The sequence below is a fragment of the Anopheles maculipalpis genome, chromosome 3RL (assembly GCF_943734695.1).
Source record: "Anopheles maculipalpis chromosome 3RL, idAnoMacuDA_375_x, whole genome shotgun sequence".
Lineage (NCBI taxonomy): Eukaryota > Metazoa > Arthropoda > Insecta > Diptera > Culicidae > Anopheles > Anopheles maculipalpis.
The window spans coordinates 30,921,755-30,939,574 of NC_064872.1; the positions used below are offsets into that span (position 1 = coordinate 30,921,755).

Below are 17,820 nucleotides of genomic sequence, written 5' to 3' on the forward strand. Positions count from 1 at the left end.
TCGTCCTTACTTATCGGCAATGTGCACACACAGACATGCACACGCGCAGGCGTACCGAGTGTGGGGCCGAATTTGTGGCCCCGACGGCTGGATGGTGCTTCCACAAAACGCAGGCTTCATGTAAACGTCAGCAGCATCAACAGACTATAAATCATTAGCAAACAACAACTAACGAACGCAACCGTGCGCCTGTGGCTGAAGATGTCCATCGCGTGGGATTTGTCGCGCGGAAAGCCGTTCGGTTGGCGCGATGGGATCGGTACCGGCATCTGCGTGTTGCGTGGCTTCTCCAGCCCCCCGTTCGTACCGCCCGGGCCGCCCAGTCCGTTGCCGGTGCCCATGGTGGCACCGTTCATGCCTACCAGGCCGTGTCCGCCATTACCTGTGCGATGATGAGCAGTGTGACGAGAAGAACAGAAAATGGCGTGATGGAAATTCGTTCACCAATGTGTGCATATAATTGCATAGTTTTATGGCGACTGTGATGTGGGTTTAATTTATTGATATTACAAATATGTTTGAAGTTTTTAGGAACGAGTTTACTAGAATTTATCTGTGTTATCGAAAGCATTGAATGTTCACATTTTTGGACGATTTTGGGCCATAAGACTTGTCAAAATAGAATCTATTTCATAACATAAATTGAACCTGCTTTTATAGAATCATAGCAAGTTCGTGTTGTGGTTTAAAAGGGTAAAAAGTAAATGTCAAAGAGACTTCTAGAAAATGTCGGAGTATATTTCGATGCTTCGGATGAATCCTTTATTCCAAAGCTGTGATCTGGAGCCAAATCCGAAGTGATTCAGAGGAGTAATCGATTGCTATTATCAACACTCTGTATCAAATAGATGAGCTTTGGGCTCCTAATAGGATTCTTTGTTCTTGTAGATGATTTTTATTCAACTCCAACCATCCCCGGAGTCCCAATAATTCGTATACTCCAGGAAAGAAACTTCACTCATCAATTATGCATATGAGATAGTAGTTCTTGTGATCTTGCAGCCCCAGCACGCTTTTGACCTTCTAAATGTTGAACATATAGAGATGCTCCGATTGCAATCCGACCAGTGATCACAAAGGAGTCTTAAGGTAGATGAGGGTCGGTAAAATAACAGGATTCAAATATTCAAAACTTTTTCAATACCATTGTGTCTAGGGTTTAAACATGGTTTGACAACATGAGACATAGATCACGCCTCGCATCGAGGTCCTTGAGGGTGTGTCGTTGAAGTTGTCTTTACGAAGACAAAATATAACAGAATTATGGGTTGATTTTCAGTAGCTGTGCAAGGGCATATCTTGAAGATAACCGTTTATACCTGCTGCACATTTTATAACATTTTTCACCATGTTCTTCAAATGGCAGAACCAGGGTTCAAATCCCGACCGTACTGTCCCCCGCAATGAGGACTGACCAGAGCTATCGGCAGTGCTTAGAAGATCGTTAAACCTAGAAGAAGAAGCAGATTCCAGCTACCTAGTAGTCATTCTTATACAGCGAGGACAGAAAAGCGAGGAAAGAAAACTTTTATCGTTGTCAAACGATCCTCACATTCCTCGCTTAGTTAGGTTAGGATTTGTCTAGAATATAGCATAAAAATAATTTTTGCTAAGCCGTAACGAAAAACAACTAAATACATACAAAACTTTAGTATCTCCGCCCATGTGGTGAAAATTATCCGGGACAAGAAGGACATTTTTATGCTTAACTCACCTTCAAAGTGAGTAGGATTGTGACGCTTGCGAAAAATACCCTTGCGGTATCGGATACGTCGTCGATCAAAGCAATTCTTAACTGACCACAGCAGCAACTTGGGACTTTGTTTAGATTAGCTTTTATAAGATGGCTTTATCCAATCATTAATCATGGCAATAAGAAAAATCCAATCAACTCGGAAAGGTCTAAAATAGTTCATCCATAGGTAGTCAAAACATTTATTTAGTTTGAAAAGGAAAACATGTGCGTCTTTCAAGAGAAAACTTTCATTGCTAGCTTGGAAATTCGCACAAGCTCACATAATATATTGAATGAAAATTAAAAAAAGCTGATTCTTTCTACTTTATTGCACCACATTCGCCGAAGCTGTTTTTGCGTGACCGGTTCAGCATGTTAATACATATTTCCGAAACACCACGTCCACAAAATGTTTGGTGCACTGTGCCGGTGCACGCATCGGAATGTCACGACCCCGGTAGTTTTATTATTTAATTTTTGCCACCAAAACGAAGGCTTAAGCAACATTACCACCGCACATTGGTGGAGGGAGATTGAAAGCTGCACTCAAATAATTAATAACGAATATCCACTTCTAGGTGTCGTCCAGCTGGCTAAAGGGTAGCGTAGCCGTCGGGGGATTATACGTTGCCCCGCAATTGACGAACATAACGTTTCAGTTTTCCTCTTTTTTTGTTGTTGTTACGCGTACCTCTTAACCTTATCATCGTGTTCGTGTCATTAAAAATAAATAAATGCATGCGATGATCGAGCTGAAGGACTTGATTTGCACACTGAACTGTTTTGCGCGTCATCCTTTTGCACGCATCGATCCCGACAGCGATTGATAATCGTTGTGTTTTTATGCTGCTGCCGGTGTTGCTTTGTTTAAAAATAAAAAGATCCTCTACCGCACGCTACCGCGCACAGCATTAGCGGTGGGAAATGCAGGCAGTTCAGGCACCTGGGGTGGGCAACGAAATGCGAACGCGCAAACACGATCCGTACCGAAGCATCGAAGAAAAAAAAAAAAAGACGCCAAGAGCTGATAATCACATCAATTAATTTATTGTTATGGGGTGTTTCATTGTGATGCAATAAAAATTAATTGAGCCTCCGCATCATAACCGGGCGCTGCAGCCGGAGGTTTTCAATCAGCCGGCCAATCGATACAAAAATGACCGAGCAAGGAGTAAAAAAGGCAGCACAAAAATATAAAAATGAAAGGAACAACAGCAGAGATTAAACAGTGAAAAGATTAAAAAACGAGAAAAACAAATCAATCCGGTGCTGTTAAGCTCGTAAAAACATGAGCAAAATAGGTTAGGTGATTATTGTGTGTGGTGCAGTTTTTCGTTTGTTCCTCACTGTTGTGTACTAATGTGTTTTGTGTTAAGGATTTTGTCGCTTTATTTTAAATTTTAATTCCATGCTGTCGCATCGAATCAGTTCATTAGCGTCTGTGCTAATCGTACGCTCTGCAATATTGGTAGATACTCATTAAATGCAAGTGGTGTTGCATCGATGGCGTTTGCTGTTTTTGCAGAGACGAACCGATTTGGTAAGGATTTATTGAGAAATAATTGTTTTGTCTTGTTTGAATAATCTATTTTCAATAACGGGGGATGGAATATCGATGTTTTTACGATTCTGCCATTTGATTGGCATTAACATTTGTCCCTTTTAATGTGCCACCTCCAGAGAGTGCAAATAGATTTAGTTAATTATGTAGAAATTTTTAAAGAAATTATTTCATTTAGTTAGTTAAAAACTTCCATCCATGAAAGATTTAAATTTGTAATAAAACTGTGCTAGATTCATTTGAAAACGTAGCCCTCAAAACCAACATTAAATCATCCACCGAGAAAGTAATTTCCCCAAAGGAATACCTACCTTCGTGCACTATCAAGCTTCCGAGATAATCGTTCTCCTGTATGTGGTTAATGATGTAGGTGTCCCGGTTGAAGGTGTTGGCACCCTTGCTTGCATCGTGGCCCTTACCGTGCGACGAGTAGTGCTGCTTTCGGCGCGGTTGCTTCACTGTTGATGGAACGTAAGGCGTTGGTGTTGTGGTGGGTTTTGGCGGAAGATGTAGTTCTGCAAGGAAATGCAAAAAAAAAAAAAGGTTCCACGGAAGTCGGTGAGCAAGAGTGCGCCAGCACAAAGAATCGTTACTGTGAATTAAAATTCCGAAACAATGGCGCTCCATCGGTTGGTGCCATACCTTGCAAACGTATCCTTGCATCCGATTTCCCCAGCGCATTGATGCTTGAGCAAATGTACGGCCCGAAGTCGCCTTTGTGTAGATTTTTCACGGTCAAGTTCAGCTGCCAGGTGTACGCGTTGAGCTTTTCCTCGCTGATTGTGTACTTTTCGCCCTCGTACAGCTTCATGCCTGTTATGAAACGGTGGAGCCATTTTATGGTTTGTTTGCGTGATAGTTATACGGAGAGAAACTGGACTCGAACCTACCGTCATGTTTATGCCAACCGTTCAAAGGGGTTGGGAATGCTTCCACGATGCATTGCAGTAGTACATGACTTTCCACCGGTGCTGCTACTAGTTGATTACCCGCTTTCACATTTGGTGGAACTGGAGAAGGAGGATAATGGTGATCGAAGGTATTTTAATCATCTTGAAGATGCATGGTTTAAATGTTTAAATATCAACTACGACAACAATTTTAAAAACAAATAACAATCCAAACTAATTTATAAATGTGGTTCTTCTTTCACTTTGACCTGTTTGTTATCAAGACTTGTAGATGGATTGATTTATTTATTTTTTATTCTTGCAGGACGGCCTGACCGTATATTTATTTAATTAATTTTGTTAAATCAACAAACAGATTGAAATTAATAGTAATGCTGCCAGATCAATCTTTTGGACTTTAAAAAACAAAAAATCTACTGCTTTGTTTGTTACAATGAAGATGAAAAATAAACTAAAAAGAATAAATCTAGTGAAAAATAAAAAAATCAAAAATAAACAATTCAAAGAGCTATAAAAAAAGGAAAAGTTTTCTAGAAGCAAACAATATTAATTGTATCGTTAAAAACATGATAAATTAACAACATGACACATGACATGAAACATGACATTAGTTACAAAAAACGATCCTCGATCCATGACATCAGATACAAAATTGCTTTATACAATCTAAAATTTCAACCAAAAAAACAGTAAATATGACCTTTACCAGACAAATGAATCTGGGGAGTCGAAGTTGAAAATAATTAAAAAAATGATCATAAGATATTTTCACTATTACCAATATTTTAGCAACAGATTCCCTAAGAGCAATAAAGCTGAGTAACAATAGTGATTTTGATTTAATTTCACCTTGATAAATAAACAACTCATTCTCAAATTATCGTTATAAATAGCAACGAAGAAAATTGTACAAAGAATACAGTCAGGACAACTTAAAAGAATCAAGAAACTAACACAATTTAAAGAAAACATCGCTGGAAAGCTTGTTTAACTCCGACAAAAAAAAAAAGTCCACTAAGCCAATTCTTGTTCGGGAAATTTAGCCTCATCCACCGTCTAAAGCATAGTTCGAAAAACAACGTAACAAAATGAATTAAACTATTTGCCCTTTCTAGCCGCCCTGGGGAAGATAATGAGAAGGGCAAACAAGTAAAATACTTACAGTTTACTTGCACATCGAATCGTTTGCTGACGGAAGGCGGTACACCGTTCGACGCTATGCAGAGATATCCGCCCATGTCGGTCCGTTGCACCTGATTCAGGACGAGTCGTTCGCCCTCGACAAACTTTACGACTGTCGGGTAGGGAGAGACATCACAAAGGGATAGATAGATAAAGCGTGAAAGAGGTTGGTTTAAAAAAAAAGGTTTAAAATCGATTTAAACTTAAAAAAGTGCACAAGCAGAAGAAGAAGAGAAGATAAAACATTCAACGTAACAGTTTTCCACTCTTGCCATTTAATTTTTTTGTTCGGTGTAGGAGGAAGTCGGGAAAACTTTAAACTACAGAATGGGCTGCACAAAAAAAAAGCGGAGCCAATGTAAAGGAATCTTTCCGCATTGTTCGGTAATTAACTGGCGTTGGAGCTAACCTTTACCGCGGTAGGATAGGTCAGCTGAGAAGTAGTTAGTAAATCAAACGCCACGTCAGAAACTATGGTTCATTCAAGGGACCGGGAAATTGCGGGGAAAACATCCAGATGAAAGTTGTGTGCTGCTTTTTTTTTTGTGTGTGTGTATGTCTTGTTTGTATGTGCTATTTACTCCTGAGAATTACCTTGTTTTTCTCGACCCTCCGTACGTACGACAATATCCTTTCCATTCTCGCGCCGCCACTGTACGGCTGGCTCTGGTACGCCCGTCGCCTGACACACCAGCTGCACGTTGCCACCCTCGTTGGCCACCCCACCCTCGAGCGTGTTGGGTTCGTTTTCGTTCAGTATGTCCGGCGGCACGACGACGTCCAGGTTGCCCGACTGTAATTATGGTTTTTCTTGGTTAGCTTACAATGCAGGTTAAAGCGGACGGAGTGCCGGAGAATGCTGTAAGTACATGCTGTGCCTGAGATCCCATTCGCTCGATGAGAATGAAAAAGATGAGTCATTTCTCTGTTCTCAGTAATACCCACCGATGGGATCATCAACTACCTGTTCTAATGCTAGCTCGAGGGAGCGAATGAGTCTTTTTTTCTGCTATGTCCCTATTGTTTTTTTTTGTTTTGTGCACAATTTAACGAGTCCTTAGCTTTAAAATCACAAGCTAAACGGGAACGGCTTACGTTGTTACGTTGGCTGACGCTTACCTGATGCCGCATCGGGTCCGTGTTCACCTGACACATGTAGCTGCCGGAGTCGTTGAGCTGCACGTGCGATATATGCAGCTTCCACGTGTTGTGACCGTTGTGGGTGACGGATAGCCGTGGGTTGAGGGCAACCATGTGGGTATGGATGGCGAGAATCGCCTTCGAGTCGGACTTTATCCACGCAACCTGTATGTGATAGATGAGTGCGATGCGGTTTGTTAGTTCCAGTTTGAGAACTGATGGATTCTGATTTGGATCGATTGAAGAGGTAGGGTACCCTCCCACGTATTCAGCGATGTTACGTATTCTGTAAAGCATCGGTACATTTCTGTTCACATGCAGTGATGTTTAGAGTTTAGAATCGGAGAGAATACAAAAATACGAAATAATTTAAAATTTAAGTGTGTTACGATCATCTCTTGTGTTATAGTTCTGAGAGTGTAAACGTTTAAAGATGTGTAAATTTTTGTATGTTTTAGACGAAATGTATAAAACATTAATATTCAGACTGCATTGCTGCCTTATACGAAACCATCTTGCACAGGTGTAAAAATGTATCCTAGTAGTATAGAAAGAAAAGAAGGAACTTCGAGTTCTGAGAAAAGGATATAGTTAATGAAGTAGTTACGCACGGTAACTTTCCCAGAGTCCTCTCTATTGTCTGCGTAGCGATGATTTACCCAGGATCCAGGCAACGCTGTCGAAGCCCGAGACGGAATGAACCCAGCACAAGTACAATTCCTTCAAACAAATTGGATCTCGAATTTTAGAGGTCATTCTTGTAATGATCTGTTTTGTAGAGATCTATTTGTTTTAATAACGACAAAGTTCGCATGTTTATTGTGCGTCCATTTTTTTCTTCCAATCGGGCATTCAAATCCTTCACGGAGGTCAGACTGTTTATTTTTATATTATACGAGAAGGAATCCCATGCAAGCCTATCATATTTACGCCAAAAAGAGACACAGAAATCCATTACACTCCCACCAAACAGAGAATTTGATAAGATGATTTAGCACAGTGCTACAATCAGAAGACGAAAGTACGGGAATGAATATTTTTATATCGCCAGCAAATCACTGGCAAGGACACGGATTGCAGTCATTAACAAATAAAATAAGAATCACAGCATATGGCTTCCCAAATCCAAGTTTTTGTGCCAGGTGATGTTTTTTTTATCGTTTATTTATAGCGGCCTTGAGTGTCTCTGTGTGGCAAGTACATCGTCTTGGCATCCTTGGTGACCGTGAAGGTTGATTTTCCGGAAAACAAATGTTATAATTAGACGGAAATGTAACACTCAGATCGAGTGCAAGATGGTAATTGTGCGTGGTGGTCAGCAATGAGGAGGATTCATTGACGATATAGTAAGCCGACTTTATCGCTGGATTGACATAAAAGAAGATCCTGCTGGCGCTCCATTGAGTTTTACACACCTGAAAATTGTACCAGTCTGATGAAGGACATGTCATTGGCGCGACTCGGACCATAATATGGGAAGGAATGAATTTGCGTCGGTTGGAGATGCGTTCCAGCATTAAGCTGGCGTGTTGAAATTCCCAAACAACAACAGCGGTTCCGTTGGTATCATCCTCTCCGAAATTGCAAAGTTACAGTCTCCACCGAGCCTGAGGCCCGGTGGTAATGCGACAACGGCACCAGTCTTCAAACGGTAGTACCTGCGTACCCTTGTAGGGAGGACTAACTATTCAACCACGTGGTATCAGTGAGTTTAGTGAGCCATTGGATGGCCGGCGTGATCTACTAAGTCGTTAAGCCAAGAAGAGAGAGAGAGAGAGAGAGAGAGAGAGAGAGAGAGCGAGAGAGAGAAAGTTTCTTCTCGGATGAAGCGATCAGGTTTATATTACTCCCATGAAGAATGATGCTAGTTGTTGACAAAATGTGCGTCCAAACAAGTTCCAATGAACTTTAGGTGTGAGTGAGCGCCGCATGAGTGCTTAGCTTGATCGAGATCAAGCGATCGATACACCACCACTACGAAAGCGGTGGCTTTATTTTGATTGCGTACGCATCGGTATATTGTGCCGGAATTGCCTGACAATCATATCATAATCACATTCGATAACAGCCATTCGTAGCGTACGGTATAATCGTAAAATACGCGGGGGTGATCGTTCGGGATTTTGGGCAAAAGAGTGACAAATAGTGCACTTTCTGTGGTAAAACTAGCGATCAGTAGGTAGTGATCAGTGGTGTAAAATAAGGGTTTCTTTTCTCATATGTTCAAATCGAGTGCGTCTGATGTAGCCGCGGTGTTCGTTTTCATTGGCCGGTAGGGCCAGGTAGAAGTTGATGCCTTGCTTTTCTGCGCAAATAACAAACCCAGCTTAGTTGAAATAAAGGTCGAATAGTGCTTGAATCGTGATCCCGAGGCAATAGTTTAATCATTGTAACGTAATTAGTGGCTGACAAGCGCTGTGCCTGTTGACAGTGCAGTTACAGGTGTGTCATCCACAATGTCTGCTTTTAGGCGCTGTGATGTACGATTAGAGCCACTATGACGCGCACTTAGCGGTGTGTGAGTGTCTACAACGAAAGGTTGCTGCATAAGGTGAGTACTTCCATATTAACGTGTTGGTAGTGGTATAGAATTTAGCGTCACGTTTTGTAGCGTTGCTTCTTGCAACATGAACAAGCTATATTTAAAAAAAAGTGCTGTAGAAAACTCGAAAAAAGGAAAGTAGACAAAAAATTGATTTTGTTTTTCCCTCAACTTTTATGTACGCTTTTCATTAGGCAGTGATTTTGCCAATTTCTCGGCCGAGGCGGGTGCCGTTCCGGGACGTTGTTAAACGCAGCCTGCCCGTGTACTGCACGACGGTTGTTGCCTGCGTGTCAATAAAAGTTGGTCTTTGTTTTCAATAAATTTCTCAAATGAGATCATCAATAACTCAGGCGAGCGAAGCGCGGTATTAAATGGGCTTCGGTTGTGGCTGCTTTGCCACTGAATGGGCGCAGAACATGGGCCGATCGACAGAGTTTAGAGTGTTTTTGGTGGTTGGGAAAAGGACGAGAAAAAAACAAAAGCATAATTTTTGGAAGTCATCCCCGGGTCACTTCTGCACGAACTGCGATAGCTCGCAACACGCGGAGCAATTTATAATTCTACTTAAGCATATTAGCATTTGAGTGATATTGCTTTAACAAGGAAAAAGCTATTATTTTAGTCGATTTCAGACCGCTGTGGAAGATGGAATCCCCGGCCATTGAGTACAATGAATACTATTGAATTATATCATGCTGTGAATAACAGAATCCTCGTGGATTTAAAATTTTTATCACCTTTAATTGTTTTAGTTCAAAGAATGTGTTTGTTATGAAAATATAGGATCATATCGCGGAAATAAACAATGTTTTGCAATAAGCTCATTACTACCTACCCTGTATTGTCCGAGATTGTTAACGACGCAAGTGAACGATACGTCACGGCCCTGCGTCACCGTAAGATTGTCCAGCGGTGCCAAAAACTCCGGCTGTGCCTCCGTCTGAGTGCCATGTCCTATCACCGAGCGAGACGAGCAAACAAATAAGCAATAGAGAAACCCCGAAACAATTTTCATCGTTCGTTTGTTTTGAATGCAAAAAAGGAAGCAAAAACACACGAATCCGCGAACAGAGCAATCGTGGGATATCATAGGAAGGCGTTCCCGGTTTCGCTGCTTTATGTCATCCATTATGATTATTTACCGTCGCGCATAAATCATACTAATTCGAGAAATTAAATTTCGAATACAAAACTTACCGTTTACCAGCAGCACGACTAATGATATATTTAACAAAAGCTTTAGTTCGAGCAGATTTATGTATCCCATCGCTGCGGCCCTTCACTGCTTGCCGTGGTGCATTCGGTTTTTTGGTGCGCTGTTGTCTAACTTTGTTTCCTTTTCTTTTCGCTCACCCACTGTACTATTTGCCGGATTGCTCGAGTACGTCTGTATCACTATTCCGCTACTTCTTGAGCACAATTTACCCGCTAATGCGCGATGGTAAAATCGGTCCTTAATCCCTGTACGCTTTTTTTTATTTTGTTCTATTCGCTTCGCTTCGCTTTATGTTGTTTCGCACCCTCGAAAAACTTCACTCACACTTTACCACTCGTACCGCCCGGATGAGGATGAGTCACTACCACTTTGGTTGGCTTAAGCCGTGCTGCACCATCGTTGCTGCCCACTTGCTGCTGCACTTATTGCAAATGCACCCATCCGACGCCCATTATTTGCGGGGAGAAACACTTCACTAGCGTCCTTACGAATCCGTTCGCCGCTGCATTGTATCGCTGCGAATCGTGAAGGTACGCGAAGACCACCTTTCAGCATCGGCCGCGAGAAGCCTGCTCAGCTGCATCTGCACCGCCGCCTGGCGTTGCCCATTGCTGTGAAAATCGTTCTCACCATTCACCACCCCACCCTGCCAAAGTTCACCCCTTGCACACTCACCTTCCCAATCGGGTGGTGAACGACCGTTAGATCGGCTCTTCACAGTCCGCTCGCTGATGCGTGAACTGTGGCGAGCAGCGTTTTATTCATCCGCGTAATGCACCGAAACAAAATGCATGCCCCCTCATCTCACTCACATTTCGTTGGCGCGAGTGCATTGTTTTTTTTTTTGGAGTGGACATTAAAATGTTGATTGCAAACGGGAAATACACTTTCTCTTCTTGTTCGTTGGCTGCTCGCACTCTGCACGCACACACTGCACTGCACTACCCTACCACATTTGCACGATACGATGGCCGTTTTGCGGGTGTGAATATTTAAAGATGTAAGCCGTGAAGCTGGAAATTTAAGTACACTTCTTTGTTGGTTGGGGTTTTTTTTTAGTTATTATAATATTTTACGGAAAAATGGGGCGACAAATGGGTCCGCACAGCATCAGCCCGAGCGATGAAATATGGTGCTTTGGTGCAAGTGAAAGGTTGTTAATTTGAAAATATGTGCAGCTGCACATATGCTTTTAGTGATTGCCTTTTGGGACGGACTGGTTGGCCGTGCTGGGTGATCTATGTAATGGGTTGTGCAGAACGTATGGGATAATAGTTACAACCCAAGCAAAACGTGTTTCATCGAGAACATACGTGTTTTTTTTTTATCTAACAAGACGCGTCAATTTCTAGGTAACTGGTAAAGGTAGAATATGGCTTCGTTTTTTGCTTGATAGAATGAGATACCATCAATTGTATGTAAATGGAAGTTTGAATCGTAACAGTCGACAGTGTTAGTGTTCTGGCTGCCCTGGAACACGGCACTTCCAAAGACCCCCACATCCAGCTCCTAGACTCCATACCTGCATTCCCGACAATCGTTTTCTGTTGGATTCCGGGTCATTCCGGAATCAACGGAAACAAGAAAGCCGACCAACGACGGTCGGCTCCGTCCTGACGAACCATACAACACGCCGTGATGCCATACGCTTCACCAACACCATCATCTCCCAACACTGGAACTCCACATGGCACAACGTAGACCTCAGCAACAAACTCCGTCCTATCAAGAACAACACCTCTTCATGGGAAGATACCGAATCCAGCCACATCCAACGAGTCCTTTCCCGCCTTCGTATAGGTCATTCCCGCCTTACGCACTCCTACCTCCTAGAAAAATCCAGTATTCCACTCTGCAGCTTCTGTGGTGTTGACATCACCGTCCTACACATCCTCACCGATTGCCATGGATACACGACAAACCGAGCCATCTGTCAACTAGAAACTGATTTAACGACAATCCTATCACCCGACAAACTCCAGCAGAACCGCCTCATTAGATTTTTACGCATCAGTCATTTATACAAAGAAATTTAAGCAATAGTCCAAACTTATACGATACCATAAGCCATAATAGTTTCCATAATTTTATAGGCAATAGTTTTCCATAATATTTAAGCCACATACACGATAGTTTTGTATTAGAATAAATCATCTTTTTTTTATACAGTAGAAAGGCGAATGTAGTCTCTAAGACTCAAAGCCTCTATAAAAAAACGAAAAAAAAATCGTAACAGTAAAGGATAAGAATTACGATTTGACAATCGTCCAATGGACTCGTACGGCAGAATCGGGATTCAAATCCCATCCGGACCGTTCCCTCGCAGTGAAAGCTGACTATTCGACTAGGTGGTGTATCAGTAAGTGCAGTAAATGCTTCGTGGGGCGGCCCGGTCGTGTAGGCGACAGTGGCGCTGGTCTTTAAACGGCGGGGCCGGGATTCAAATCCCATCCGGGCCGTCCCCCCGTAGTGAAAACTGACAACTCAACTACGTGGTGCATCAGCAAGTGTAGTAAGCGCTTCGATGACCGGCGTGATCGTATAGCTCGTCAAGCCAAGAAGAAGAAGATAATGGACAACTATGTTGAAAGAAAGATTGAATAAGTCTAGACTCCACATCTCACAGGGCTAACAGGTCTCGTATTTGCGTTGTCTTTGTTTATTCCAAAGACAGTCACTAAGGCTGAGTGACATCAAAACCCAGACACGACTACATCAAGTGCCACACGGGCATTGCCTTTTTTTCGGCAGACCTATGCGTTGATAGGGGGCATTTAGTGAGTAATGGTTTGATTTTATTCGTTAAATCATTCGAATAAACGTTCCACTAACGATTACCAGGGAGAAGCCTCACTGTAGATAAAATGAAGTACTATAGATGTCCACGGTCGTCAGTGCACCACCATTTCTGCAAATTATTCAGGATGTACTGTCGGCAAAAACAGCTTCTGAGGGTATATTGTACGTGTAAGAATTACCTCAAAGCGAGCACCTTCTTTCGTCACCCGATCAGCGTGCTCCAGTTATTTGGCAATAGTCGGGTATCCAGATAAAGGAGATCGCAAAATATGAAGAATTATTATGATACAAATCCGGCGTCGTTTTGATGACTAGACATCGGTCGAATAACTCAAAGAAAGTGAAATTTTCGCACTGCCCTTAGATTTCGTCGTTGAGGTCCGTTAAGATGGAGGTTTTTTCCGACAAAAAAATATAACAAGGTCTATTGCTACTGCCATCACAATTGACATTTGGTATAAAAATCGCTGATCTAATTTGGTCTACTATTTTGAATATCTCATTGTATTCTGTCCTCTGCTCGATCCTTTGAAAAGGTTTTAAAATCAATATTTTTGGGTTATTCCCGATCTTCACAAGGCATAACTAGGAATTGTATTATATCCGTACTATACGCCCAAATTAAGTACTGACTATCTTACTATGTACGTGGAATCAATAAGCCTAGCAATAAAATGGCTTAAGGTTATTTTCTTTAATGGCTTTTTACTAGGCCAAATTAAAGTCAGTCACCTTCGAAGTAATCACCTTCCGATGCAATGCACCTCTTCCACCTCTTCTCCTACTCCTCGAAGAAGGTGGAAAACGCGAATGCTGGAATGTCCTTCATTTCCGCCGCCGCTGCGGCTTCTATCTCCTCGATAGTGTCAAAACGGTGTCCCCGAAGTGGCCGTATTAGCTTGTTGAACAGCCAGAAGTCGGTCGGTGCCAAATCTGGCGTATACGGCGGTTACGGCACAATATGGGTGCCAGTTGTTGCGAAAAACTCCCTCAAAATGATAGCCGTATGGGAGGGCGCGCATTATCGTGGTGCAAAAACCAGACGCTGTTTTTCCACAAATCTGGCCGCTTTCGCCGGATGGAGGACCGCGGGTCAGGCATTTCAGGTTCGGTTCAGACACCGTGCGAGACTTCACCCGCTTCAACCCCTAACATCTTTCTGGATGGTGTTGACCGAAGCTTTGAAAATCCCGACACTTTCCAAAAGGTCTCGTATCGTCAACCGACGATTGTTGACCACCAAATCCTTGATTTGGACGGCGTGAGCGTCATCGGTCGAGGTGGATGGTCTCCCCGGACGGTCCACGTCTTCGACCTTCTCACGGCCATTCTTGAAATCACTTTACCATTTCTACACCTTTTTCTTCGACATATATTCTTCCCCGAAGGCTTTTTGTAACATCCGCAATGTTTCCGCAGATATGATACATGCGCACTGCTCCACAAACTTGGACATGGTCAATATGGACAAAAATACTTAAGGCAGCTCCGAAAAGAAATTGTCACTCCTAGCCGGGTTGATGTTGTGACTTGAAAGCTGACAGAACTGTCAAAAACATATATATTGAAAAACGAAAAATAAAAACAAGGGGCTTTTGGCGCGCGAAACTTGACATCCAATGTCACCTTACTTTTTGGACACAGTAGTACTAGTAGTAAGTCACTAGAAAGTCAGGCACAACCTACCATATCTTTAAGAAGAAAAAACATGCAAGATGGTGCTTGTCATTGTTTTTTAAGCATGTTTGAAAATTAATTTTAAAATCCACTAATGGAAAATCACATATAAGTGATTATTAGAAAGGTAGTATTTGTACAATTTATTAAAGATTATAGCTAAAAGTTTACGTAGTAATATATTTGATCACAACCTCGATCGATAACGTTCTTGGTATGGTGATAGAGCTGTAACTATCGAGCTTTATTATAAAATTAACAGCAAATGTAAATCAGTGTAATCTAATATTCGAAAGATTATTCATTACAAACCATCATGAAAAGCTAACAAACCGTCAGGCGTATCTAGTTCTAACGAAACTTTGTCAACGTTGAACCAGCCTTTTGAGGCACCACAAACCACCACCGTCATGTCGCCATGATGGCCGAATAGTATTTGAATATTTCAACTTCATCCTCACGTACGGTCGGTGTCTGTTCGACCCGTGCAAGTCGCTCCTTAGACGCAGCAACACGCTTTTCGTATATTCGTGACCCGTGCCCCGCATATGAATACGGAATCTATTTCCGACCCATTGCGGGCGCGGTTTCGGTGGGCGTGAAAAGCGGCACACGGGTTGCGGTTTTAATAGCCGGCAGGATGTACCGAATGTTGAGTGCCTTATTATGAACGTAACGTCGCAGCTGTCAACTTGATTTTAATTAGACCATTCAATTGATTACCATTTGATCGTGCTCCATACGGGGCCGTGTTTCGGAAGCAATGTGGCGCTTCTAAAGCGTCCTTGTGCTTTTTAGAGCGGCAGCACTTGCTATGTGGCCGTGCCACTTTAATATCGCACAACAACATTTAAGCTCAGCGTGGAATAGTTTTGTTCGAAGGGTAGTTCGAAAGAAAACAAAAATATAAAATTATAGATCAATCATTGAAAGCAAGCGTCTGGCGACAGGAACCGAACCGTATGAAATCCGTTTCAAATTGGTTCACTGTTGCTCACAAAAAAAAGAAACCCCGGATTATCGCTCGCATTAAATAAAATCCATCCACATAATTCATCGCCATCGAACGGGCAAGGTATGCGATTGGGGCAGATAAATTAAATCGCTACTGCAAGCCGGATTAATGCCAATTGCATTGCGAAGAAGCTTTGGAGAAAGGAGAGTGAATGGCGACGCGGTCGGTTTGTGACACACGTTTGGAAATATTTCATCGTCGGTGGATGAGGTCAAAGTGTGACAGTTTTCAGTTTTGGCACACTACACTTTTACACGCACGATGCAGTTGACATTCCTTTTTGGGGAGGAATGTTAATTTTCGCCATTCTTTGGACGGTTTGCCGTTTTCCTGGTTTCGTTGCAATTCTTATTTGGGTGAAATGGTTGATTTTCTTTTTCATTAAGCATTTTTAACAATTATTGATCAATACCAGTTTTATCATAGTTCAATACCTGCATTCAAAAAAAATTGTTAAATTGTTCAGATTTTTAAAATGCTTCTCTGTTCAATATCATGCCTTTTGATTGATATATTTATTTTCAATGCAACAATTTTTGAAAAGTGATCAATGTAGCCCGTCAATAATTGATGTTAACTGATAAAGTTTTTATTTAAACATACCAATAAGTAGTATTGTATGTAGTTCGTTTTAAGTAGCATATAATTGTGTACAGAAAAGTATAGAGTATTGTATGGCATATTTGTTCAGTTTATGTAAATTTATTGGCCTTGTCGGGATTGATGTACATGGTGGTATATCGTGTATCAAACTCCCCATCGATAGGCACATCTGTTGACTTAGCGTATTGATCAATGATAGAACGCGCTGTCCAGCAAAACTTATGAAAAGGATTTTTTGTTTATTTTGAGGCAAATAAATTGGCCCACATTCAGTAACATTGGCAATGGTGTATAGCAGGGATCGGCACGTTTTGCTATTAGTTGTTTGGTTATCAAATATGTATTTAACTTGTACGCTACGGATGATTTATCGAAAATTAAATTGTGGCATTTTTCCTATTTATTTGCATAGCTCTCGCGTTGTTTGATGTTACCAAGACAACAGTCATAAATAAAATGTAAGCTGAAATTGCGGAACTGCACTTGTTCATAATGAGTGCATTATGAACTAGAATGCTTGTTATTGTTAATGTTTATTAATAAAACTGTTTTCCTTTCGGGTTATATAATTTTAAACTTAATCTAATTTTAAACTTAAAATCTATAGCAAACTTAAGGAGCCAGAGTAAAAACTGAGCCCAGATCGAAGAAAAAAGCATAAAATTAGAATAGGAGGAACATTAAAAAGTAAAAGAGCGAGAAAGTCTAGAAAGGAAAGAAGTCGGGGAGGTGCCACAGTCAAAATAGTCAGAAAAAGCATTGAAATAACGGAAACAAACCAGCAGTGGATCGTTTGAGCCAAATACTGTGCGGCGTGCAGCAATCTTTAAAGATGAAGGGATCGTGAGGGGACATATAAAGGAATAACAGAAAGGAGGGATTGCGTGACGGAAACTCCAAGAATCAATCGGACGATAGATATGGCTTGTGCCTGGGAACGTCTCGATTCCAATGAGCGAAGCACCAAATAATGACTCCGAGTTGAGTCGGGTAGTTCAACCAGGGAGCGACCAAGAATGCTCCTAATCGCAATGCGAGTAAAAAATTTTTGAGCCCTCTCAACTCGGGCGGTCAAAACAATTCGAATATCGGTCGGACAAGCGTTCAATATTCAATAGCGGACATTACAGCGTTCTAAAGCACTGAAGGTCCGATAACTCTGAGGATAGTTTTCGGTCCAAGTGTCCGGTAAGCTGAATTGTCCAGGATCGCGATATGGTCGTCGAAAAGAAGCTTAGTGTCAAGTGTCACTACCAGGTCGCGTCCTGGGAAGACACAACTCAGCGGGCATCCATTAATTGAGTAGTTGAACCTCTAGGGCTGATAAGAACGAGAAAAGGACATAACACTTCATTTGTCGGTATACAGATGGAGGAGATTGGTGACACATCAGGTAGAAATAGAGTTAACAAATGATTGGAGAGAAGAACAGTCTG

General features: G+C 41.8%; 2 protein-coding genes across 2 annotated transcripts in view; one reads left to right on the forward strand and one right to left on the reverse strand.

Moving 5' to 3' along the window:
• Nucleotides 1-17,820, forward strand: part of LOC126565173 (CD63 antigen-like) — a 317,200-nt gene that overhangs the window by 108,496 nt on the left and 190,884 nt on the right. The gene's annotated exons all lie outside the window — the stretch shown is intronic.
• On the reverse strand, nt 91-10,380 carry LOC126564596 (protein amalgam). The gene is made up of 9 exons (XM_050221674.1): nt 10,272-10,380; nt 9,910-10,028; nt 6,509-6,694; nt 5,984-6,182; nt 5,370-5,501; nt 4,187-4,306; nt 3,939-4,109; nt 3,608-3,811; nt 91-382 (listed from the first exon to the last, which is right to left on the reverse strand). The coding sequence occupies exons 1-9, from the start codon at nt 10,339-10,341 to the stop codon at nt 117-119; spliced, it is 1,467 nt and encodes a 488-aa protein (XP_050077631.1). The 5' UTR covers nt 10,342-10,380; the 3' UTR covers nt 91-116.

What these genes read in the sequence shown, in the direction of transcription:
- LOC126564596 (XM_050221674.1), bottom strand. Translation starts at nt 10,341, where the DNA reads ATGGGATACATAAATCTGCTCGAACTAAAGCTTTTGTTAAATATATCA. An exon ending in CGGACCCGATGCGGCATCAG is followed by an intron (nt 6,183 to 6,508) that starts GTAAGCGTCAGC and finishes CCATAATTACAG; the next exon opens with TCGGGCAACCTGGACGTCGT. An exon ending in CGGTTGGCATAAACATGACG is followed by an intron (nt 4,110 to 4,186) that starts GTAGGTTCGAGT and finishes GTTTCATAACAG; the next exon opens with GCATGAAGCTGTACGAGGGC.